At 37.1% G+C, this 20,862-nt stretch overlaps 1 protein-coding gene across 2 annotated transcripts in view; it reads left to right on the top strand.

Moving 5' to 3' along the window:
- arhgap24 (Rho GTPase activating protein 24) overlaps positions 1 to 20,862 on the top strand; it is a 117,099-nt gene that overhangs the window by 32,136 nt on the left and 64,101 nt on the right. Inside the window, exon 3 of one of the 2 annotated variants that reach the window (XM_081390738.1) lies at positions 12,936 to 13,023. In XM_081390738.1, coding sequence (XP_081246864.1) covers positions 12,936 to 13,023 — 88 coding nt within the window. Of the gene's footprint in view, positions 1 to 12,935; positions 13,024 to 13,489; positions 13,563 to 20,862 lie in introns of those variants that run through there. The other variant, XM_081390742.1, reaches the window with a different exon arrangement.

Genomic DNA, 20,862 nt, shown 5'->3' with positions numbered 1-20,862 from the left:
AGCCTCAGTTTCCTCTTGTTCTTCCTGTTCCACTGTACTTAGAGACATCAGAGGTTGTCTAGGGAGCGAAGCATCTTTCAGTGCTCACTAAATGAAGTCAGGGCTTATAGTTACAAAGCGGGATGAAAAACAATGGAGACAATAATCTGTTCACAAGGGATTTTTAAAGAGAACAGGCAGTGTCAGCTAAAATTAATCACAGGTACAGTATAAAAGGAGGATATAGACACCTGAAATTTTAATCTATACAGGATACAGGCCATTAACTTTGAGCATAATCATAAGGGAATTTGCTTTCTTAGAAAAATAGTGCTGCTCTACTTGTGATTTATTCTACAGTTTTTTAAATGTGAATATGGGTAAGGTTATGGATTGTTATTTTTGCTAATCGATAGGCCTATTGTGGTTCAGAATGCTTCACCTTTAAATAAGAGTTGATCCGCACTTTTAAGGGTGTGTAATGGGCAACATAGCTTCTACGACGAGAAAAAAACAGGTGTGCTTGAGCACTTTAGGGTAGAATGTGACATTACGTCTGTTTTTGGTATGTTTAGATGTCTTTGGTCCATCTTGCGTTCATATTTCAGTCGAAGCATTTCATTTGAAAGCGTGTTGCGCACCACTTATTCAAATGATGCGTATAACAGAGCAATCACACCAGAATTCACTTTAACTGAACCAAACCAAGTGTGAACACGCTCTGAAACACTTTCTTGTTCTGTGTCCTTGAATATGTGTCAAGACTTTGCCAAGTCTAGGAGACATCCAGACAGATAGAAGGTTTATGCAAGTATCTCTCTGTCTTTCCTTTTATTCTCCTTTGTAATGTGACAGGTGATCTCTCATTATCCACTGTATCAGCTGTAGTTAAGAACTGAATCCTGCATTTGAGTCCAGTCTGAATCTCTCTCTCTCTCTCTCTCTCTCTCTCTCTCTCTCTCTCTCTCTCTCTCTCTCTCTCTCTCTCTCTCTCTCTCTCTCTCTCTCTCTCTCTCTCTCTCTCTCTCTCTCTCTCTCTCTCTCTCTCTTCTCTCTCTCTCTCTCTCTCTCTCAAGCGTTAGATATAACAGTAATTAGTATTCTGAGCAGACTGAGGTTTTGGCTCTAACTTTTATGTCTTAGTTCTGTAATCTTTTTTATGTCCTCTGTGCTCGCTCTCCCTACATTTTTTTTGTCGCCATCCATCCTCCACCGAACAAAATGTGTGGCACTATAACTTTACTGCAAGGTGTATTATCACCATAAAAGAATATCCCTTTTTAATGAGTCTCATCTGATTAGACCGTAAAACAACAGTAAATGCAAAAGTTTATTAAAATGCAATATTTCAGCTGCAGAAAAATGCACCCATGTTGCGTTCGGAAGATAATTCGTGCAAACATTGATCTGAAATGATGTGATATGAACTGAAAGCTGAAAATGTTGGTGGTGTTCTTTTTAGAAAACTGAAGTGTAGTTTTGCATGATAAATGAGAGGAACTCAAATAATCGAAACAGAATGAATTGCACATTTCAGTGTTTATTCTTGTGCACAGCCAACAGAAAACAAGACATGAACTATAAAGGTCATGACAGCTACAAAGTTTAAGGTGTTTTTTTAAGTTTTAGAAGGAGATGCTTGTTTAATAGTTATTTGATCCCCTTTAAAGTCACCAATAAAATTCAAAATTGATTTTTTATTTTTAAAATAGCCCCCCCCCCCTTACTTACAGCAGCTTCTCTTCTCTGATGATGCGTTTACTGGCGTGAGGGCGTCTCACTCACATGAGATCATAGCAATAGCAAAACACAACCATCCAATCAATTCAATCTATTCACCATGTACAAAAACAAGTCTCGCCTTACATTTTTTTGTTCAAGAAGCCGTTTTTTCACTCGGATATATGTCACAATAGGGAATCATAGCTTCTGTTTCATGCCGACTTTAAGAGACATGTGACTTTGCAGTTCACTTTACTTCTCTAGCTTTGAAAAACTTTGAGAAAGTTTACTTTCCTTCTTATTAGTTGTAGCAAACAATGGTGGAACTCCAATATTAGAAGCAATTAGCATCCGGAGCTCCAGCATTAAGCACTGCACAAAGGAATTATCTCCATTGCATTTGTTGTCCTTCTTAGATCATTTGCATTTTATCTGTAAGCTAAGCTGGCTAATTGGCCTTAGAAAGCACTTAGTGACTAATGTGATTAGAAACTACTCTACATCACAATCTAATGATCTCCAATGAGTTTGCTTTTCCCAGGACAAATCATATCAGAATGTCAAGCAAGAGTGCAAACACACAGCTTCCTAAAGCTGCTCAATGCTGCTCACTGGTCAGTAATTGAAGAACAACCACTGCAGGAAATTGACTCTTTCCTTGGAAAAGATTGGGAGTTGACAAACATGTGTGGGGTTATTGCAGTTAACTATCATCCCATAATTGACTCACCCTCAAGCCATCCTAGGTGTAAATGACCTAGGATGCCTGGTTTATAAAGTTATAAATATAGATTTCTTTCTTACAAAAACACATTGCTTTGCTTCAGAAGGCCTTTATTAACCAACTAGAGCTGTATGGATTACTTTTATGATGGATGGATGCGCTTTTTTGGGCTTCAAAGTCTATGGTACCATTCACTCCCATTATAAAGCTGGGAAGAGCCAGGATATTTTTTAATGTAACTCCAATTGTGTTTGCTGAAAGACGAAAGTCATATATACCTAGGATGGCTTGAGGGTGAGTAAATTTTGGGATCATTTTCATTTTTGGGTGAACTAATACTTTAAATAAAATAAATGTTAAAAGGGCTACATGTAGAATTCATAAACTCTTGTTTTTAGCGATGACGGTGGCCATTAAGTGAACTGCAGACAGCAACTTATTTAAGAGACTGAACATGATCCAGAGCTCCGATATACTCACAGTGAAGTTCTTTTTCCTTCTTTGCTTAGAAATAAAAAGTTGAAAATACCCTTGCAGCAATATACTGTTGATCCCCCCGAAGCCGTCCACGCTGCTGAGAGCGACGTTTAGATGAATACCTAAATATACTGCATGCTTTCCACTCAATAACACTTGTGTTCACAAAATTCACTTGTGACTATAGACTATATAGATCAGACTATATGAGACTATACTTTGAATCAATCCCTTTTCTTTGCATGACACATTGACGTTACATTACAGAATAGCTCTTTCGGCACTATCCTGAACATTGTATAAGCATTCATTTCATGTGTTATAGAACGGAAGAGCTCTCGGGAATGCATGTAAATCCAGTTTTCCTGGCACATATGTCCTGAGTCATTTTGTTACAAGCTGTTCACACATTGCCATTACAAAAAGTAATTAATATATGAAAATTCTTACATATAGCCCCTTAAGCTGAAATAAAATAGAGAAATCTATCAGATTTCATTAAAAATATCTTAATTTTGTTTTTGAAGATGAACGAAACTCTTATGGGTTTCGAACGACATGAGCATGAGTAATAAATGACAGACACTCGAGGTGAGCGTTAGTTGAGTTTCTTGTGAAGAACTCTGTTATATGTGGTGGTTTTGGTTGGCTTGTTGTTTTGACACGAGGCAGAACACTAAGTTTGGAACAGAGATCTGAAAGCAAAGGTGAAGGTAGCCAATCTGTTTTAACCCTGAGGGATATTGTTGTACAATGTTGTACAAACTGCAGCTTTTGACTCTGAGCTATGAAAAGATCATATTAAACTAGAGAGGATTTGTGCTCAGAGTGAATTTGTTCCTCCTAACTGAACACAACAAAACAATGAACATGAAGATGAAAGACCTCTGAGCTCTGAGATGGTGTGTGTTGCATGATTCCCTCTGACTCATGCAAGTCCAGGTTGTGAACGCAGGTTTTTCTCACTAAAGCTCAAACCTGCAGCAAAAAGGGAATTTAGAGTGATTCATGTGGCCTCTTATGTCTCTCGTATTATTCATGATTGGTCATTGGTATGCTAGGCTAGCTGGCGATTTGACATTTTGCCTCGGTGCAATTGCTGTTTGAAATTAGAGTTCTGAAATATATAAAACAAAATGAGGTTGATGAGTCATTTTGTTTCCGCAGCCTAGGCCTAAATGAACATCCATTTTTGGATCCAATAAATAACAAGTTTCTTTTGTTTTGGAGGCTGGTACCCTGGTTTCTGTGTTTGTTGAAAAATGAATGGCTGTAATATATAATGTGTTCATTAAACTGGGAAAGGATGAAGTATTTTATCATTGAAGAAATCACACACTTCCGCTGATTCATATTGTAAGATACAAAACCTCTACCATCATCAGCTTTTAGCAAACTACAGGAAAATTGCTTCATTTAAGCCACTCACAAGTATACGGTTAATACAGACAGTTTACAGGACATACATTTAGCGTGCTCTAATAAAACCAGCTTATTAGCTACATTTACATTTATTTCAAGGCGTTTGCTAAATGAATAAATGTAGATGTAGCAAGTAAGGTTTTATTAGTGGACTAGACTAATGTGCACTCTATAAACTGATGCTGGAAATGATAAATAGATTTGCACTTGAAAACAAAAGTTTAATGCACCATAACATTTCATTTTCCAGAACTCAAAATTAGCTATTAATTTCTAGCGATTAAAGGCTGATTTTATATTTAGGCAGCAAATGATGTCAGAGTTGAGTGGCATATAAATATATACAGTAAGATTTGTTTGTTTTTTTGAAACTTATTCAGCAAGGATGTATTAAATTGATCAAAAGTGACAGTAAAGACGTTTATAATGATTACTTAGACTTACATTGTTACAAAAGATTTCTATTTCAAATAAATGCTCTTTTGAGCTTTCTGTTGATCAAAGAATCCTGAAAAAAATGTATCATGGTTTATAAAAATAAGACATAATAAGAAATGTTTCTTGAGCAGCAAATCAGCATATTAGAATCATTTCTGAAGGATCATGTGACACTGAAGACTGGAGTACTGAAAATGCATCTTTGCATCACAGGAATAAATTATATTTTCAAATATTTTCAAATAGAAAACAGTTGTTTCAAATTGTAATATTTCATTTTTCAATATTTCATAATATTGTGATTATATTATGAAATATTCATATTTCTGATTAAATAAATGCAGCCTTGTTGAGCATAAGAGACTTCTTTCAAAACATTCATTTTCTTTTCAGCTTGAACACAGGAAGACACCTTTTCTCACACTCACGTACACAGACTATGTGGCCTATATATCTCTGTTTTCAGACACTGTATATAGAGCATCTCACAGGGGAACATTGGTCAGGATGTAGGTAATGGAAAGTTGAGGTTAATCACATTTCTGAACTGCAGCAGTCTGGTTGTGGGCTGACCCCCCTATCTACAGGTACACCAGACGCCAAACCTGATTTTATCAGGTCTGCCATTGTGGGCATTTATAATATTACTGGCAGTAATAGGTTTAGTCTCCTCGGCCCTCCTCAGTGGCACAGAACAAATTTCAGCAAACAGAGAAACACATTTGGCAACTCACTTGTGACCAATCAAAATGGCTAGATGGATGCTGTCCATTTCAGAATTAGTTTTGATTTAAACTCTTGGCAAACTAGCTAATTTCCCACCTGTTTTCTGTTAGACAACCACAAACTGCGGTGAGGGAAATTATGTTTACCTGCGGCTTCTCTGTGGTAGATTTAATTTTTTAGGTGGCATATATCTGAACTGAAAGTTGTCAGGATGGTAATCTGCAAATTGACTTTGGGAGTCATTCATAGGCTACTACTCTGGTCACTCTCAATGTTTTTGAGAACTGGTTCATGAGAGTAATTTATTCGGAATCATACTACACTGTGGTGCTGTGTGTTTTTATTCTCTTAAAAGAACCAGTTCATAAGAGTCTTTCATTCAGAATTGTACTACACTGTTATTCTGCATATTTTGTAATTCGTTCGGGAATCATAGGCTACTACACTGGTCGCGCTTTATGTTTTTGATTCACTACAAAAAAACGGCCAAGAGTCATTTGTTGAGAATTGTACTACCCTGGTTGGACTAAATGATTTTGATTCACTAAAAAGAGCCAGTTCATAAGAGTAATTCGTTCAGAATCATACTACACTGTTGTGCTGAATGTTTTTGATTCACTAAAAAGAGTCGGTTAATAAGAGCCATTCATTCGAAATTGTATTATACACTGTAGCACTGTATGATTTTGATTCACTAATAAGAGCCAGTTCATTAGAGCGATTCGTTCAGAATCATACTACATTGTTGTGCTGTATGTTTTTGATTCTCTAAAAAGAGCCGATTCATAAGAGTCATTCATTTGAAATCGTATTACACTGTTGTGTTGTATGTTTTTGATTCACTAAAAGAGCTGGTTCATAAGAGCAATTCGTTCAGAATCATACTACATTGTTGTGCTGTATGTTTTTGATTCTCTAAAAAGAGCCGATTCATAAGAGTCATTCATTTGAAATCGTATTACACTGTTGTGCTGTATGTTTTTGATTCACTAAAAGAACTGGCTCACTGAGTCATTTGTTCTGTAATTGAATAGCGCTGTACTGTAGATTCTGTAGCATCGGTTGCAGTGGCTTTTTTAGTACAGAGTTCGATCAGCATACATGTTTGAGAGAAGCGCTGATGGATGGACAAACACTTCTCATGTAATATAAAGTTACTTCAAATGCTTTAAATATTAGATTGCTGTTATTATAAACATTAAATCTGTCTAGACTATCTATATAGGATTATATTACATGCAAGCTATGTTAGAGGCAAAAAGCATCTGTATTACAATAAAAAAATCAAGCATAAACAATAATGATGTTTTGTTTTTCATAAAAAGGTACAAAAAGTGGCCTCTCTTTTTAGAAACAAAATATTAATGTACTGAACTGTATTTAAAAAAAAATATATCCCCCAGTATTCTCCCCAAAATGAAAATAACTTGCATTGTAAACAGCTGATTTCACTTGCAAACGGGCACATTTGTTACACTCACACTCGCTGCAGGCAAAAGACTGCATATTAAAAAGCAGAAAGAAAGAAAGGTGAGTGAATGTGGCTTCTAAGTGTGAAAAAGCGCCGCAGGACAAACAGGGGCCACTAATGAACTAGACATGAGGGCAACCCTCTGAGGAAAAGCCAAGGTTAAATGTTCAAATGTGCACCTAATAGGACCATTCCACTGCAAATGGCTTTCCCTTAATTAATTCCATGGGACCGTTTAGGACTTCGGGCCTAAGCACTGGATTGTATCTTGTTTTATATTCCCCTGTTCCCTTTGGTCCTCCACCATCAATCTCCACTGGTTGATAAACAAATGAAGCAGCTCTTCTGATCCGATCTGGGACTGGATATTTGCGTCTCTGTGGGGGATTCCCACATGCCCGCTGGCTCTGTGTAGGCAAGTTTCTGAGAAGCTAACTTCGTTTTGGCACCAAGGGGACTGAAATCTAATTAAAGATAAACACTAGTGACATACCAAATCATTTTTTTTTTGCTTTGTTCTGCTTCTTTATTTTATTTTTTCTCAAGCAAGGAGGGAAATTCCTGAGATGATATTAAGCTAACCTCTGCCCCTGCTCAACGTAGGACAGCTTTCTGGGGCGATGGACCCAATATCTAATTTCCTCTTCCCACAGTTTCCATTCCTGTGTTGTCCAGATCATCCAGAAGGCCCATGGTAGTTTCTTTGATCTATCTTTGCAGTATATTTCTGGTTGGTTGTGTCAAAGTATGAACTGTTGAGGTCTGGCTTGAGGTGTTAATGAGGACGCAATAAAACAGCCAGGACTCCAGAGGTCAGCGAGGTGCAACACCTTACTGGGAGATGAACTGCTGCCCCAAAGCAATGATCATGGGAACCCAAGGGGTGCATTGGTTTAAAGTGTGAGATCATTAAGTGCTTGAGGAAGAAGTGCGTCTTCAGCTGTTTCTTAAAAGATGTGATGTTCTCAGAAGTTCGGGTGGAGGTTGACAACTCATTCCACCAGAGAGGAACAGAGAGAGTAAAGGTTTTGGAGAGTGACTTTTTGCCTTTAGTCCAAAACAAGAAGTCCAAAACAAGAAGACGTCGCTCATTCAGTGACCTAAGCTGGTGGGAGGGAGCATACATTTGTAGTAGTGGGTTGAGGTAGAGGGGAGCATGAAAGCCAGTGTTAGAACTTGATTCTGGCCACAACTGGGAGCCAGTGGAGTGACTTGGGTTCCCTTAGGCTGAGTGAAGACTAGACAAGCTGCCGCATTCTGGATCGTCTGCAGAGCGTTAGTCGTGCTGGTTGGAAGTCCCACTAGTAGAGCATTGCAGTAGTCCAGTTTTGAAATTACAAGCGCTTGGACGAGTAGCTGTGTTGAGTATTCTGACTGGAAGGGTCTGATTATCCTAATATTGTAGAGCGCAAATCTGCATGACCAGGGCGTTGTTGAGATGTTGGTGGAAAAGCTCAGCTGTTCGTCAAACACTATCCCCAAGTTCCTTGCTGTCCTGGATGGTGTTGTGGACCCCAGTTGCACAGCAAAGTTGTGGTCAATTGATGGGTTTGCACTGCAGTAGGGCTGAACAATATTCTGTTTTAACATCGACACGGCGATGTGCGCATGAGCGATAGTCACATCGCCGGAACATGCGATGTGAAGGGTAGTAGCACCCATGGTGTATTAAGAGAACGGTAGCACCAGGGTAGCACACAGTAAACATGAGTTTGTTGTATGGCTTGTTGCTGGGGTGACATGCACGTTCCGCGTGCCTGCACAGTGATTGGTTCGCTGTGCCGCTGCTCACCGATCACAGCCAACATTCACTGGCAATCCTATAGCTAAAAATGGGCAACGAAGAGTATCCGCCTCAAAAAATTATGATTTCGTACCAAAAGAAAGTCAAAATCAGCTATATGGGACTATTTCGGCTACAAAAAGGAGGATGTTGACCAAAAAGAGGTACTTTGCCTGGAGTGTTATAAAGTTGTGGATGGTTGTCTTTTTAAAAAAGTCTTTTGTCTTTTATTTTTCGTGTTCTCATTTATGAGGAAAAAACAATGTTACGTGACAGTTCTTCATTACAAACGCGACCGCCCTGAAAGCGGCACTAAAATACTGCTTTAAAACAACATGTCATGCGTGAGACGCTACTAAAGACACAAGACGCGGACGCAACGGTTAAAGACGTCTGTCTAGTGCGGGTTTACATAGGAAAAACAATGGAAAAGTAGCACAGTGGAATGGAAAAATGTTTTCTTACTGTGGTAAGTTTTTTTAAATGGCCAAATGTGGATCAGAATAGTACACTGAAAATGTAGGTTATATATGAAACTTGGCATGCTTGAGTAATCCCAGCATGCTTTGGGCCATACTCCACCATATATATCATGATCATTGTTGTTGTTCACCAAAGCAAATACAAATTCTTTCACATCCCTTAGTGTAGAGTAAGCAAGGAAGTGTGGCAAGGAGATGCATGGTTCCTCTGCTCTGGAAGCTTTGTTCCCGGCCTTTTGATGATGTGTCTTTCCATGTTTTTCCACATGGAATGCCTCTGGGGGCAACAAAAATGCCTTTAATTGAAGGGCCCATGTCTTTAGTAACCCACCCTCAAGCCTCCAGTTCTAAAACAGGAACTGCTGCCCACATCAGACTGGTGACCTGCCTCATTGTGGGTTGAAATTTGTGCTATCTTCATGAGCCCCACCAATGTTCCGGCAGGTAGAGTTTCTGTCGCTTAAGAAGTTCGAGTTCAACTTGAACGCACTGTCAGCGGGATCCCGCTTTCAGATCTCGTGAAGGTTTATGATGTTTTAACAGAGGCAAGTCTCTGCACCACATGCAGAGAGACTTTAAAACCCCGGGGGAAGAGGTCATTGTGTAATGATCGTCATATGTGGCTGCTTTTTACTTATTTTACTCGTATTACCATGACAGGCACCACTTACATCCAGGAACCCTACAATCTAGACCAAGTATTTTTATAAGGACTTGTTTACTGAGTCTTATATCATAGTAAACCGATCCTAATGGTTCAAAGACTCCATGAAGTCTAGAAAACGACAACTGGCTTGTGACATTTATGGACACTGCTGCATGTTTATGATTGTGTTATGAAAACCCAAACTAGTTATTAAGTCAGACCTCACTATATCGCTTATATTTACAGCCAGAAATTTACACTACCATTCAAAAGTCTCTTATGCTCACCAAGGCTGCATATGTTTGATAAAAAATACAGTAAAAACAGTAACATTTTGAAATATTATTACAATTTAAAATAACTGTTTTAAACTATTTTAAAATGTAATTTATTTCTGTGACGCAAAGCTGAATTTTCAACATTATTACTCCAGTGCTGATTTGCTGTTTATTATTTTTTGGAAACTTTGATACTTTATTCAGGATTCTTCAGAATAGAAAGTCAAAACTAAGAACAGCATTTATTGGAAATATGATTTTTTACTTTTGATCAATTTAGTGCATTAATCTCACAAGTTCATTACAATTCTCATAATGTCATGTAACCAAAGCTCTAGTGGAGAGATTTAAATAATGTATCAGCCACTATATTAAGTATCCTTCTTAAATCTCTGCATCCTAAATGTTCTCAGCGTTTCCAAGCATGTCGAGATACTGGATACGGAACATATGCACTGATATTTGATAAGGAAGTAACTGAGCTCTCTCTCTCCTAATGAAAATGTGCCTTTTAAGCCCCACTACAGCACATATATGAAATACTCTCCCTCAAAGGTGACTACTTTAGACCTCTGCAGTTGTTTCCCTGCAAACCGTAAATAACCCCAGTTTGCTAGCGCGTACTGTAATGCTACTATTAAAATCTATATGAAAACATTGCTCAACACATGTTGTGTTAATGGCGTTCATTGTGCCGTCGGACCACGTGTGACTGTCAGTCATTTGTATCTTGATTCTGTCATTTAAATAGCAGGATGAAGTTACACCTGGCGGTAAAATGATGGGAAATTCCCTTCAAGCGGTTAGACCCTTATTTAAGGTACAAAATAATAATCACATACATTTTATATATATATATATATATATATATATATATAAATATATATATATATATATATATATATATATATATATACATACCGTAGACCCCAATATGCTGATCCCCTTGTGTGAGACCCCTTCTTAAAATATAGACAGCAATTTATTTTGATCTGTAAAAACTAATTTTTACTCTAGAAAATACAAATATAAAAAATGTGTGTAAATATTATCTGGAAAAAATGTATATTATTGCTGTCAATCGATTGCAAAATATATCAAATTTTTCCGTAATGACAATTAATCAAGATTTTTCTCAGTTTCTGGGGATGAAAGGAGTAATTATAGCCATTCAACATAACACTATAGTTGAAAGTCATTCTTTGTAACATTTAATAGGCTTTAAGAGTATAACAACTTTTAATTTAAGTGAACTTAAAGCAATCTTCACTCAAGCTGCACGATTAATCGTTAAAATATTGCGATCTCTTTTCAAACACCCATTCGATCTTATCCCTACATGACAACGGTTGGGCTCTGTCTGTTAAACCTTTGACTACAAGTACGATCACATCATACTGTCGTGTTGAAATATAGTATTGTAGATGATGAGGTACAATATCCAGAACATTTTCATTCTGTGCACATGACATACTGCATTATAGTATGGTAATAATAAGAAAGAAAATGACAAACAGAGAAATACAAACCAACCGAGAAGAAGGAGGGCGAGAAAGCAGAAGGATGAAGAGACAGACAGATGAGAGCAATGGGGGAAATCAGGCTGTTTTACTAATGCTCTGGTGGTGGTAACATGGCCGTTGTGGTGTGCTGATGTTGGGTCTATTTAAAGCACCAGTTCATCCAGCGTGTCAAACACTGATCTATAATGCCACAGCAGTCGCAGTGCTGCTTAGGATCCGATTTCTACATAATAACAAGAGCTTTGTCGACTCTAATGCCGCCTGTGCTCTATTATACAGACCCCCAAGGGATCCATCTGTAACCTCTGAACTGCCAGCGCTGCTGATTTCTGCCTTCTGATGCCCAGCACACACACACACACACACACACACACACACACACACACACACACACACACACACACGTATGTATGTATGTATGTACAGTATGTATGATATTTTTATATTTGATTTAATATATGTATCCCTGGACCACAAAACCAGTCACATGGGTCAGTTTTTTTAAATTGAGATTTATACATAATCTGAAACCTGAATAAATAAGATTCCCATTAATGTATGGTTTGTTAGGATTTTACAATATTTGTGTTGCGATTTATGTTCGCGATTGTGCTGCATTCACTCACAAAAGAAATGTTGTATATATTCACGGTAGGAAGTTTACTAAATATCTTCATGGAACATGATCTTTAATTAATATCCTAATGATTTTTGTCATAAAAGAAAAATCGATCATTTTGACCCATACAATGTATTGTTGGCTATTGCCACAAATATACCCGTGCAACTTATGACCAACTTATGGTTTTGTGATCCAGGGTCACATATATCATAATTATATAAAAAATAATAAATCAAATATAACAAAAAATATAATACAAATATTTTTATTTTATAAAAAAGTAAACTAAGTTAACCTAAGTTTACTTTTTATAAAAAATATTTTTATTTATGTTTTGTTATATTTGATTTATTCTGATATATATATATATATATATATATTTATATTTTTGAATGTTTTTTTTATATTATTAGTTTTTAATTCTATAAATTAAATCAAATTCAGTTGAAATCTAAATCAAAATATATAAATGAAAAATAAGTTTTCACATTTAACTTTTTATTTTTCCTCAGTCCAACAATTCTTTTCTCCAATGCATCGGAGCTTTTTCCTTTCTGTGATTTATTTTTCTCGGAGGTCTTGTTTTCTTCAGCAGTTTGTGTCTGACTATTTTTTTTTTTTTTGGCTTTTTGGTTCCTCTAGGGCACCATTTCCCTACCTGGCAACAGAGTCACCGAACATCCCAGCAATGGGGAGGAAAGCGGAAAGTTCCTATTTGAAGTCATCCCAGGTAAGGAGATTATTTTTTTTTATTTTTTTTTACCATGTCTGTTTTTGCAATACATTCTTTCTTTGGCTTTCATGATGGCACCCAAATGACCTCACTCGCTGAGAAGAGGTCTTCAAAGACATTCATCAGAGATAATGAGAACAGATCAGCACTGGGCATCTCGCTGAAAAACACAGCTGAATCCTGCTCCAGACACATGCAACACATCACAGGAAGTCTGTGTCATTTCTGTTCAACAGTCTCTTGCATTTATTAACAATTTTATAAATCTCTTGTCATCCAAACCAACCAATGTGTTCTCAAATAGATCCGTCTTTATAAAAGTTTGGGTGTGATTTGTTTTTCTCCTAAATGCAGTTTAGTGATGAATGATGCTGGATCTGCCACCTGCTGTAATTAGTTTACAGATCACGTGCTTCTTTCTCTCTTTGGGCTCTGGTTGTGTTTGGAAAGGGTTCAGATAAAACACAGATGTCCCTCTCGTGCGGTGGATGATGAATCACTGAGGACAGATGAGTGCTTGAGGAGCGCTACTTCCTGTTGAGTTCTGGGGAACACTCTAATAACATACACACCTACATACAGAAAGTAAATAAATGACTTCTACAGAAATCTACTTTCTAATAGCTGTAAATGTGGTAACACACACATTCAACAACACTTACAGTTACTGGTTTGAATCAGTTTGCTGAATATATATATATATAGACGCGATTAATCGTTAAAATATTGCGATCTCGATTCGAACACCCACATGTGATATTACTCCTAAATGACAATGATTCGCCTGTGTCTATTGAACCTTCGCACTAGAACAGTCAGATCTGGGTTGGTGCTGCCGCTGCTTCAGAGAGAGCAGTTGTCATGTATATGTATAAAACAGCTTCACAAGTATCTTTTTAACATTATATGGTTATTTCGGTTACAAATATTCAAATTACAACAGACATCCTGGGATAAAAGTTTTTAGTTACGCTACGGTAGCGATCAAAATAGAGCAAATCACCTTTTTGAAAGTAAGGCGCTTAAAGTAAATATTGTATCATTACATTGTTACACCACTAGGTGGCGATGCGACAAATGACTGTTAAAAACTATGGCTGCATCCAAAATCACATACTTTTTTTGAATAAGTAATAACTTCATGGTCGCTACAAAAGCTTGTTCTATATAGTATGAATGAGTGTAGTATGAATGTAATCTGGACGTACTACTTTCGCAATGTTGTCACTATCATGTGACCTACAGCATCAGTTGGGTCGCTTCACTGCCATTCACAAATCCTCTCCCGTGGCCTCATGGGATAGTAAAGTGTCCATTGTATGCACACTTCAGAATCACGCCGGAAGAAGTAGGTCATCCGAGTACTTTTGCCTACTCTTTTATATGAGTACTGTGAATTCGGACATAATTCTTTTGTCGCATATTGTTTTTCACCTACTGTAGTAGGGAAGTATGCGATTTCAGATGCAGCCTAAATTCGTCATTTAATCATTCATTCAAGAGATTCATTCAAAAATGCTGATTCATCCAGTAATGAAAGAAGTGAAGACTTTATGAGTAAGTCATCGAATCATTCATTCAAGAGATTCATTCAAAAATGCTGATTCATCCAGTAATGAAAGAAGTGAAGACTTTGAGTGAGTCATCGAATCATTCATTCAAGAGATTCATTCAAAAACGCTGATTCATCCAGTAATGAAAGAAGTGAAGACTTTATGAGTGAGTCATTGAATCATTCATTCAAGAGATTCATTCAAAAACGCTGATTCATCCAGTAATGAAAGAAGTGAAGACTTTATAAGTGAGTCATTGAATCATTCATTCAAGAGATTCATTCAAAAACACTGATTCATCCAGTAATGAAAGAAGTGAAGACTTTATGAGTGAGTCATTGAATCATTCATTCAAGAGATTCATTCAAAAACACTGATTCATCCAGTAATGAAAGAAGTTAAGACTTTATGAGTGAGACATTGAATCATTCATTCAAGAGATTCATTCAAAAACACTGATTCATCCAGTAATGAAAGAAGTGAAGACTTTTTGAGTAAGTCATTGAATCATTCATTCAAGAGATTCATTCAAAAACACTGATTCATCCAGTAATGAAAGAAGTGAAGACTTTATGAGTGAGTCATTGAATCATTCATTCAAGAGATTCATTCAAAAACGCTGATTCATCCAGTAATGAAAGAAGTGAAGACTTTGAGTGAGTCATCGAATCATTCATTCAAGAGATTCATTCAAAAACGCTGATTCATCCAGTAATGAAAGAAGTGAAGACTTTATGAGTGAGTCATTGAATCATTCATTCAAACCGATTTTTTCTAATTCATTCAAATGAAATAAACATTTTTAAATAGACTGTTGCAATTAACATTTTTGTCAGAACCTCTTGTAAATTACGTTGTTTTTTTTAAATTTGTCTTCATAATCATGTGAGAATCGTGATCTCTTTAGTTATAGCTCAGTAGATGTATTTTGAAAACATGAAGGGTCATAAAGTGCATAAATAAATCGTTTTTAACAAATACTGCAATATTTTAAATTTTGATTTCATGGTGACTTTAAGTCTAAAACAGGAATTTGATTCTTCTTAAAATACTTTTTTTAAATAAGGATATCTACGGTGACATTCACATCACCTTCTGCAGTGGAATGAACCGTGTCTGTTGTCATCTGTGTTTGGAGAAGCATGTGAGCACACTGTGTCTTTGTTTCGCAGACTTGTGACCTTGTAGAAGGCAAAAAGTTAGTTTTAGGTCTTTGTAATGAAGCATTGGACCTTAATCTACGGTGACACTGTGGCATTTGCATGAATAAGGCCTTTTTGCGGAGCAGATTAATATGACACATCACTTACTGACCCTGTCATCACGTTCTTCTTATTAGTGAAGGAGGCAAATGCCACGTTGTATCTATCAGCGATATCATCACAATCCCACGCGCCAGCCGGGCACCTGCAGTTGAGATGCATGGGAATGCTAACGGATAGCTCCTGGTATTACAGGCGTCTTTGGCCTGCGTGTAGAAATCCATCCTGTGCTGCGTATCCCCAGCGGAGAGCCGTGAGAGTGTGCGCACTGTGCCAGAAAACAGCAGAAACTGAGATTTATAGCATGTTTTCAGCTCTTTGGAAACGCAGCACGACTCCAACTGTCCTGCCAGCGGACTGTGAAAAACCCGAGCCATTGTTCAGCGTGTCTGTCTTAGATGAAGGCGTTTAGGAGCGATTCCATGCTTACGTGCACTTTTCCATACAGTGGTGTTTTATCATCTTTATCCCCTTGATTCCACTGTTCATCTCAGCAGTATTTTGGAATATAAGCGTAGTTTTTTTGCTGCACAGGCCGTGAAATCACTTGTCCTTGAAAACGGCTTTTTGGAGGTAATGTTGTAAAGCTCAGTTCATAAAAGAGGGTTGTTAAAAGTGCATTTAATTTCCTCTCGTCTTTCATAAATACAGATGGGAGTGTTTTGTGTAGGGATAACATGGACTGAATTTCAATTCTTGCCGTCTATTAATTTGGTTCCTTATGTCATTTTGACTCGAAACATTTCCCAGAGCTGGATTTTTGTCAGGGATGCGTGGGGAAATGTGGGGCCTCTGTTAAAGGAAAGAGCTCATAAAGAGTTAAATATTTGTCATAATCTGTAGCTCGATCCCTTTAAGTTTGCAGCAGATGACAGCAAAAGAAACCTTAAATCTAAAAATTTACAGAAACGAGCGTCTATTAAAGGGGTCATATAATGGTACATGCACTTTTACAAGTTGATAGTACAGAAATGTGTGTTGGCCGTGCCTGTACACAACCATCATAAAATGATAAAAATCCATCCAGTGTTTTTTTTTTTAATCTTCTTATGTTTCCTCTCATCTCAAATCAAGCTGTTCGATTTTGTGACGTCACAAAATCGACGCCCCTCCCATGATGGTTGATTGACAGCAGCGTTTCAACACAGACCCGCCCTCGTGAGTGAGCTGTCAATCATATTAGCATTGACCTTTATATTAATCTTTATATTAATCTTTGCAAATCGTTAGCACGCTTCACGATGAATGCGGCTATTTTTACACTCGGGGTACATTACGGCATGTTTTCTATGTACGACGTTATCAATATAATTCATAATCCCACGTTTATAATGAACAACGCGTTATGGTTATTGTGTTATTGCGTTACAAACGGTGTACGCACAGAACAGAGGGGTGGGGTGAGCAAAGCTCATTATCATTTAAAGACACATGCACTGAAACGGCGTGCTGAAAACAGAGCTGTTTTTGACCAGGTAAAATGAGTGTTTTCTTACAATACTAATGAGAATTTTTAATTAAAGTATATTACAAACTTTTAATTTAGACCCTAAAGAATCATATTAGCTTGTACAAAAATGACATTATATGACCCCTTTAATAAATATCTGCCAGTAAATTAGGAATTATCACATGAGCAGGAGCACTGTATTTCTGAATTTTTATAGGCTATCTTAAAGCAACAACATGGAACTTTTCCTCTGCGGTCGCCCTACAGGTTGGAAGCGGAATTGTCCATTACCGCTGTCGTAAAATGATTTACGGTTACTGTATATGAAGCATGCAGGTTTTTTTTCATATGGGCAATGATAATATTATTAATCTTCCCCCTTTCATAATTTATACATGTTTAGTAGACTAAACATTTTAACTCAAACATTTGCGATTTGCATGTCGATTGCAATGCTCAAATCTGAACGAGAATGATGTTTACTAGCTACCAGATTGATAATTCGCTCATCTACTAGCTGATTCATGAAGATAAATAAATGGAGGATCAGATAGTTTCCATAACGTAGCCAGGCAGACAACAGATTAGAAAAACTAAAGATAGTATGCAAGCAATTTACAGTTACTTACTAGTTCAACAGCATGACGGCCAAGTCAGCATCGGTCTGGTATCACTCCTCCTCCATAAGCTCACGCCAGCGAGCAAACGCTCGACCCATATTGATCCTCGTCCTGCCTTTCAGTTTATCACTCTCCCTTTTCCTCTTCCGACTCTACTCCGACAAAACCTTGGACTTCTTACGTTTCGCTGCTGCTTCAGCCATGACGAAAACAGACGTACGAAAACAAACGCGCTGGTTGGCCACATTTGAGGAAGTGGTGGGCAAAGTGACGTATGCCGTAAAGCAGTCGAATTTTGTAGTTCTTTTTGAGCGCTGGTTACTACCCGCACCCCGAAGTTACATAGTGCCAGTAAAAGCGATACAGACCCCGTCAGGCTCTGGCAGACGTCTCATTCAACCTATTGTAAGTCGATGTACTATCACAAGGGTCTTGGAAATATATTATGAAGGTTGAAAAGTTACATGTTGTTACTTTAATAGGCGGGAAAACATCACGTTGTGCTGTGCTAATGAATCACCATTTTTTTGATGAATCATTTCAGTGAACGATCTAATGACTCCCTCAAAGACAGTCACTCTTTTCATTTTTGAATAAATCAGTATTTTGAATGAATTTGCTAAATGATTCAAGAAAATAGTCACTTGTTTTGTTCCTGAACGAATTACGCTGCGTCAAAAATCGAATACGGGAGAGGATTTGTGAATGGCGACTCAAACCAAATTTAGTACTATACTATACAGTGTTTTTGAATGAATCTGTTTAGAAAATGATTCAGTGACTCCATCATAAATTAACATTTTTGAATGAATCTGTTTAGAAAATGATTCAGTGACTCCCTCATAAATTAGCGTTTTTGAATTAATCGGTTAATGAAATGATTCAGTGGCTCACTTATAAATGAGCGTTTTTGAATGAATCGGTTTAGAAAATGATTCAGTGACTTGCTCATGTATTAGCATTTTTGAATGAATCGCTTGAATGGACGGATGATTGATTCTCTCATAAAGACAGTCACTTGTCGCTACCTGGTAACTCGAAGAGATAGAGATGTTTTTGTACCATTGTGTAGTACCATGGCTTTTGGGATATGCAAAATAATTTCATAGAGCTTGAGACTGATTCACTTGCAGATTCGGCACACATTCTTGGATTCATTTTTGACAGATAAAAAGCTGCGCTTATCAACATAAATTACGTTATCTGTCAGTCAGGTTGAGATGTTAATTTCGAATGTTCTACTGAGTGGTATAGGAGTCTTTTCCAATTTCACAGGCCTGTTGCTTTGGATTTCAGACCAGCGAGAGAAAATCGAGTACCTCATGAACGCCAAATAGGATTTTAATTAAAACCTTTTTTTCTTGAAAGTTTTAATATGTGGGGTTCAAATTTGCTCCATCTGTTGCTGCAGTCCAACAGCTCATAATACGTTTCTCTATCATGCAGACAAATCTATTGTCATAAAAACGTGAATAATTACCTCACCGGCCCAGTGAACACCAGAATGAAATATCAGACCTGGTTTCGCAGAGCATGGTGATCCTACCACAGCATGACAAATTTCGCAAAGATTTTTTTCTGGAAAAGCAAATTAAAACAAACACTACACTGACAGCTTTGTTTCATAACTCCAAACCAGACAGAAAATGGATCCTGCCTCATAATCTTTAATCATTTCCCCATCTAGACCGCTGTTTACTCACTGATCCTTTATTTATCAGTTTCTAATTTATTTATAACTCATTGACATCCAGTGATAATAATGGGGAGCTGAGAGAAAGTCAAGCTAATGCAGACAAACCTGTGAATTGAAGAGGATTTCTGCTTGAGTAGCTGTGGAATAGTGAGTTTGTGTTCTGTCATGAAGGGCGTGAAGTTTTTGTTTCACAGACAGGAGTGTGGTTCAGTCAGTCGGAGGTGAAGTGGACAGAAACCTTGCAGATGAGGAAGTGAATCTGTGTATTCAGAGAACACCTGCAAAATCATCAACTGAGACATTGCTTTCTTTCTTTTGCTGCTTCTTTCCTGTCTTTTTTTCTCTTTATTTTTACAGTTGCATTTTATTTTGAGGTGACGTGGTGACATTGTACTTTCTCAAATAAGTAGTGAGTAATATTAATTAACTTGCACTTACTATAGTGTTACGGCTAGGGTTTGGTTTAGGGTTACTTGTAGTAATTCACTGTTATTATTGAGCACATGTAGTAACGTGTAACTACGTCACCTTAAAATAAAGTGGTACCATTTATTCCTTTCTTTCTTTCTTTCTTTCTTTCTTTCTTTCTTTCTTTCTTTCTTTCTTTCAATTGTTTGTTCGCTTCATTTGTTGGTTCGTCCAGTTCTCCATTTTTTGTCCGTTCTTTCTTTCGTTCTTTCTTTCAATTGTTTGTTTGCTTGTTAATGTGATTGTTGGTTCAGTCCTCCATTTTTGTCATTTCTTTCTTTCTTTCTTTCTTTCTTTCTTTCTTTCTTTCTTTCTTTCTTTCAATTGTTTGTTCGCTTCATTTGTTTGTTCGTCCAGTTCTCCATTTTTTTGTCCGATCTTTCTTTCGTTCTTTCTTTCAATTGTTTGTTTGCTTGTTAATTTGATTGTTCGTTCAGTCCTCAATTTTTGTCAGTTCTTTCTTTCTTTCTTTTAATTGTTTGTTCACTTGTCAGTTCTTTCTTTCAATCAATTCGCTCTCTTTCTCATTTGTTTGTTTGTTCTTTTTTGTCATGCCTTCCTCCATCCATTCATTCATTTACTTGTTCATTGGTCGGTTAGTTCATTCATTTGTTACTTTGTTCATTTCTTTCTTTCTTTCTTTCTTTCTTTCTTTCTTTCTTTCTTTCTTTCTTTCTTTCTTTCTTTCTTTCTTTTTTTCAATTGTTTGCTTGTTAATTTGATTGTTCAGTCAGTCCTCCAGTTTTGTCAGTTCTTTCTTTCTGTCTTTCGATTGTTTGTTCACTTG

Source organism: Scardinius erythrophthalmus (genome assembly GCF_964197995.2).
Source record: "Scardinius erythrophthalmus genome assembly, chromosome: 17".
Taxonomy (NCBI): Eukaryota; Metazoa; Chordata; class Actinopteri; order Cypriniformes; family Leuciscidae; genus Scardinius; species Scardinius erythrophthalmus.
The sequence above is the reverse complement of the archived record's forward strand: the minus strand, read 5'-3'. Positions and strand labels throughout refer to the sequence as shown.